General features: G+C 39.8%; 1 protein-coding gene across 1 annotated transcript in view; it reads left to right on the top strand.

Annotated features, from left to right (window-relative positions):
- The first annotated feature begins 3,030 nt into the window (after nt 1–3,030).
- Nucleotides 3,031–6,000, top strand: part of LOC122926478 (rab GDP dissociation inhibitor alpha-like) — a 30,438-nt gene continuing 27,468 nt past the window's right edge. The window contains exon 1 of the mRNA XM_044277862.1: nt 3,031–3,396. Coding sequence (XP_044133797.1) covers nt 3,310–3,396 — 87 coding nt within the window. The 5' untranslated portion in view covers nt 3,031–3,309. The remainder of the gene's footprint in view (nt 3,397–6,000) is intronic.

The following is a 6,000-nucleotide window of genomic DNA, read 5'->3' as shown; positions in this document are numbered from 1 at the left end:
GCCTACGGACCCAGAAACTGTGTGCTGTAGTGACAGTTCTTAGACTCCAACCAAACCAAACGTCTTTGCTCCCGGGGATCCATGCCCCAGGCTGCCCCGACTCCCGACCATGGGTCTGTAGGGCCTGCTCCTTGGGCCTTCCTTGATCCAAAAGGGTTGGAAATGTGAAGTCACTTCCCAGAAAAGGAAGGTCTGATTCCTGGGCTGTCCTGATTATGATCCTGGTGTAAATCCAATAACCACAGCAGTAACACGACCGTTGTTTCATTCCGTGTCCGTTGTTCAGTTTTTCGTGAATTTCTGCGGATCCATTGACTTTCACTGGGTCCGTTGAAAACTCGGCTAATGCACCGTTTGTCATCCGCGTCCGTGATCCGTGGTTTCAGTCCGTCAAAAAAATATAACCTGTCCTATTTTTTTCACGGAAAACGGTTTGCGGACCCATTCAAGTCAATGGGACCGTGAAAAAACGCGGAGACGCACAAAATTGTCATCCGCGTCCGTTTTTTTTCTATCATTTGCATGGCAAACTTGACTTAGATTTTTTTTTTACTTTCCTTCATGTCTGGAGATCCTCCAAACATAAAGGAAGACACACGGAAACAAAAACGGAAACGGATCACGGAACAACGGAACCCCATTTTGCGGAACGGAACACAACAACGGTCGTGTGCATGAGGCCTAAAGCTGTAGCGTTCGGTAGACTGTCCCGGTAGACCGCACCTCTAATAACAGGCGGCATTCATTGTCCCTCTCATATAAGCGCGCCTTCACACGCGGCAGATTTTTTTGCAGGATTTTCCGTGACTGAAAATCAGTTCCATCCACCTGAACGAGTCTTGCAGAAAAACACCTCATCCAAATGAATGGAACTGATTTTCAGTTGCGGGAAATGCGTGAAGGCACCCTAAAAAAGAAATTTGATTAATAGGATTTTCTCCCCCGTTGGCCCCCGGGCTCAGTTCCTGCACATCCCGATGCGGGCACAGCCATTGGCGTGTTATTTCGCTGGATTACAGGCAGGTGGCCCGTCCTTTGGGTCACCGGGGCTAGTGACAGTCTGAAAGCTGCTGGCTTATCACTTATGTCTGGCAGATCAGCTTAGTACAACAGACTGCTCCATCCAACAACACGGGTCACCGCGATCTTGAGGAGCAGACCCGTCTCTCGGGCATGGAGGAAGAGTATGATGTCATCGTGCTGGGAACGGGGCTGAAGGTAGGTGGCCATGTCCCCCCAAGATCCAGTGGATTCTGGTTTCAAGCATCTGGATCCTGGGACGCTTCATCCCTCCCCGATCGGGATCATGCAGCGCGGCGCTGTGGACCCAGGATAGGATTCAAACCTTCACAACTTTATTTCATTTGAATTCACTTATTAGTTACATTTCTTGCATTGGTGACCTACATCATATAGAAAACTGTATTTTATCTCAAGTGTCTGAATTAGAATGGTTTTGCTTCTTTTTTTTTTTTTCTGCCACATTAGTGCATGAAGGTAACATAACATACTATGTGTGCCGCCATATAGTGCTCAGTACCGCACTATGTTATGGAACTATTCCATGCTCTTCTGAACCCCCATAATACTGATGATGCATTTTCTCTATCTGACACTGGAGATATAACAAGGTACGATGCCATATAATGGTGCACTGAGTTATAATACAGCCGTGTGCACGAGCTCTTACATGTAGCATGTATGTGGGTCACTTACATGATGCAAAACAGGTCGTCCCACTTTATCTCATTCCCTGTGGTATATCTTTTATGCAAGCTGAATCATATTTTTTTAATAATGTGCATATAAATTAATCATTATGATCTCTGTGCCTGGTAGGGTTGATCCTGCTGATCCAAATGTCACCTGTCTTGTGAAAATAGTTTCTTCTTCCCGAAAAAAAAAAAAAAAAAAGACTTGATTGTTTGTGCAAATGAGGGCTTGAGTGCACTGGGGGGCGTAGCTGGCACTGGAGGGCTGAGGTGCTAGGCCCCACCCCTCCAGTGCACTGAATACCTCATTTGCATAAACAATTAAAAGTCTTTTGCTGAGGAACATGGCAAGTGATTTTCACAAGGCATTATTTTAATCAGCAGACTCAATCCCCACCAGGTGACGTCCCTGCAGATCAATGTGGTTTAACCCTTTCTTGACGCTTATTTTTTTAATGAATTTATTTTTAGAATTAAAAAAATGGGGTTATTACAATTTTTATTTTTATTATATATATATATATATTTTTTATTCTTTTTACTTCTTTTACGCTTATTTTTTGAGCCATTAGAAGACTAACATGTAATCATCTGATTGCTTCTCCCATAGACTGAAATGATTTATTATTGCAACCTATAGAAGAATGAATGCATCCCTATCAATCCCTGCCACAGGCAGGGCCTAATAGGAACTTCAGAAGGCCCCAGGCTGCCATAGCAACCAAACAGCTCCCATTATGTCGGCACAGGGAAGCCTCTTGGTCCCCGGGAGTGCAGCACTCCCAGAAAAAGGGGGCTCAGAGGCTGCGGTCGCAACTGACCGTGGCACCTGAGGGTTTAAAAGTCCATGATCGGCGTTAATTCTGTGTAAAACAGCAGGAAGCTCTAATTTGCATAATCTTGGGAACACCTCAGCCGATTTTCACAAGACAGGTATCATTTTAATCAGCATGATAAACCCTACCAGGCTCTATGCCTAGTTTAATAGGGTTGGTCTTGCTGATGGGTGCTCTTTAACCCTTTCCATATGGCTTATTAGGTTCCATTCAGCTCCGCTTCACTCTGAATTGAAGGAATACTCTAGAAAAATCTGATACACGTTGTTTTGCCTAAAGCAGGGGGTGGAGCCTGACACAGGGATTCTCTCTTTGCTGTTCTTTGGGTCCCTGTGTCAGGCTCCACCCCCTTTCATCCTGCACTAACACAGGGTGCCAGTATTGCCTGGAGTGTTCCTTTCGCACGCTCACGTCCCCTGCGTGCGTTCGCTGAAATCACTGGCAGATCAGCGAGGCTGTCATGGTTAATCTGCTTGGGGGTTTTAAGACACCGTCACCAATCTCTAATATGTCAGAGGAGAGGGATTAGCCTGATTTGCCTCATCACAACAACAACAACAACAATAGGGCGGTATGTGAAACACAGAACATTGGATCTGAAAGAAAGCATTAAAATGTGTCCGATAAATATAAACACAGCACAAACACTGTATTGATATGTAGAATACTGTAGGAGAGCATTGCCACCTAGTGGTCAGAATGATAAGAAAAACACGTGTCTTAACCCATCTCACCTTTAGGAATGCGTGTTGTCTGGGATAATGTCCGTGAATGGGAAAAAAGTTTTGCACATAGATCGAAACGACTATTATGGAGGAGAAAGTGCGTCAATCACACCCCTGGAAGAGGTAAGTTATCACTGCCCAGGACTGTAAGATTTGTAGTTCTACCATATACCAGCCATAGTTATATTCTTTTACATAGGAGTAGTATTATAGTAGTTATATTCTTGTACATAGGAGCAGTATTATAGTAGTTATATTCTTTTACATAGGAGTAGTATTATAGTAGTTATATTCTTGTACATGGGAGCAGTATTATAGTAGTTATATTCTTGTACATGGGAGCAGTATTATAGTAGTTATATTCTTGTACATAGGAGCAGTATTATAGTAGTTATATTCTTTTACATAGGAGCAGTATTATAGTAGTTATATCCTTGTACATAGGAGCAGTATTATAGTAGTTATATTCTTATACATAGGAGCAGTATTATAGTAGTTATATTCTTGTACATAGGAGCAGTATTATAGTAGTTATATTCTTGTACATAGGAGGCAATATTATAGTAGTTATATTCTTGTACATAGGAGTAGTATTATAGTAGTTATATTCTTGTACATAGGAGCAGTATTATAGTAGTTATATTATTGTACATAGGAGGCAGTATTATAGTAGTTATATTCTTGTACATAGGAGCAGTATTATAGTAGTTATATTCTTGTACATAGGAGCAGTATTATAGTAGTTATATTATTGTACATAGGAGGCAGTATTATAGTAGTTATATTCTTGTACATAGGGGCAGTATTATAGTAGTTATATTCTTGTACATAGGAGCAGTATTATAGTAGTTATATTCTTGTACACAGGGGCAGTATTATAGTAGTTATATTCTTGTACATAGGAGCAGTATTATAGTAGTTATATTATTGTACATAGGAGGCAGTATTATAGTAGTTATATTCTTGTACATAGGAGCAGTATTATAGTAGTTATATTCTTGTACATAGGAGCAGTATTATAGTAGTTATATTATTGTACATAGGAGGCAGTATTATAGTAGTTATATTCTTGTACATAGGGGCAGTATTATAGTAGTTATATTCTTGTACATAGGAGCAGTATTATAGTAGTTATATTCTTGTACATAGGAGCAGTATTATAGTAGTTATATTCCTGTACATAGTAGCAGTATTATAGTAGTTATATTCTTGTATATAGGAGGCAGTATTATAGTAGGTATATTCTTGTACATAGGGGCAGTATTATAGTAGTTATATTCTTGTACATAGGAGGCAGTATTATAGTAGGTATATTCTTGTACATAGGGGCAGTATTATAGTAGTTATATTCTTGTACATAGGGGCAGTATTATAGTAGTTATATTCTTGTACATAGGAGGCAGTATTATAGTAGTTATATTATTGTACATAGGAGCAGTATTATAGTAGTTATATTCTTGTACATAGGGGCAGTATTATAGTAGTTATATTCTTGTACATAGGGGCAGTATTATAGTAGTTATATTCTTGTACATAGGAGGCAGTATTATAGTAGTTATATTATTGTACATAGGAGCAGTATTATAGTAGTTATATTCTTGTACATAGGGGCAGTATTATAGTAGTTATATTATTGTACATAGGAGCAGTATTATAGTAGTTATATTCTTGTACATAGGGGCAGTATTATAGTAGTTATATTCTTGTACATAGGAGCAGTATTATAGTAGTTATATTCTTGTACATAGGAGCAGTATCATAGTAGTTATATTATTGTACATAGGGGCAGTATTATAGTAGTTATATTCTTGTACATAGGAGGCAGTATTATAGTAGTTATATTCTTGTACATAGGAGCAGTATTATAGTAGTTATATTCTTGTACATAGGAGGCAGTATTATAGTAGTTATATTCTTGTACATAGGAGGCAGTATTATAGTAGTTATATTCTTGTACATAGGAGCAGTATTATAGTAGTTATATTCTTGTACATAGGGGCAGTATTATAGTAGTTATATTCTTGTACATAGGAGCAGTATTATAGTAGTTATATTCTTGTACATAGGAGCAGTATCATAGTAGTTATATTATTGTACATAGGGGCAGTATTATAGTAGTTATATTCTTGTACATAGGAGGCAGTATTATAGTAGTTACATTCTTGTACATAGGAGCAGTATTATAGTACTTATATTCTTGTACATAGAAGCAGTATTATAGTAGTTATATTCTTAACCAAATCTCTTTTTATTGAGATAGCAAATAGTTAGAAAGTGCCACAGTACAGCATACGCCATACGCAGATGGCATCCGATTAGTGCAATCAAATATAACAATAGTCAAACAAATGAGGGGGGGAACAAACACATATAGACAAACAGGACAACGGACAGGGATAAAGAGAACACATACAAGAAGAAGGGAGGAAGGGAGAGGGAGGGGGGGGGGTAGGTACAATAATGGCGGTGTCGGACAGATCATGACAGGGTCGTCACGACGCCGGGTGACGATAGGCTTTCCAGGGACTCCATATGTCCAGAAAACGAGGGCGAGTGTGAGATTCCCAGTGAGCCAGTTCTTCAAAACGACATATCTGATCCACTTTCTCTTGCCACATCAGCAGCGTAGGTGCAGAGTCGTTCTTCCACAGCAGAGGGACCAGCAGGCGGGCAGCAGTTAGAAGTAACGTTGGTAGGTTATTCTTAGAAGGGGTGAGGGACATATTG

Source organism: Bufo gargarizans, chromosome 2, assembly GCF_014858855.1.
Source record: "Bufo gargarizans isolate SCDJY-AF-19 chromosome 2, ASM1485885v1, whole genome shotgun sequence".
Taxonomy (NCBI): Eukaryota; Metazoa; Chordata; class Amphibia; order Anura; family Bufonidae; genus Bufo; species Bufo gargarizans.
The sequence above is the reverse complement of the archived record's forward strand: the minus strand, read 5'-3'. Positions and strand labels throughout refer to the sequence as shown.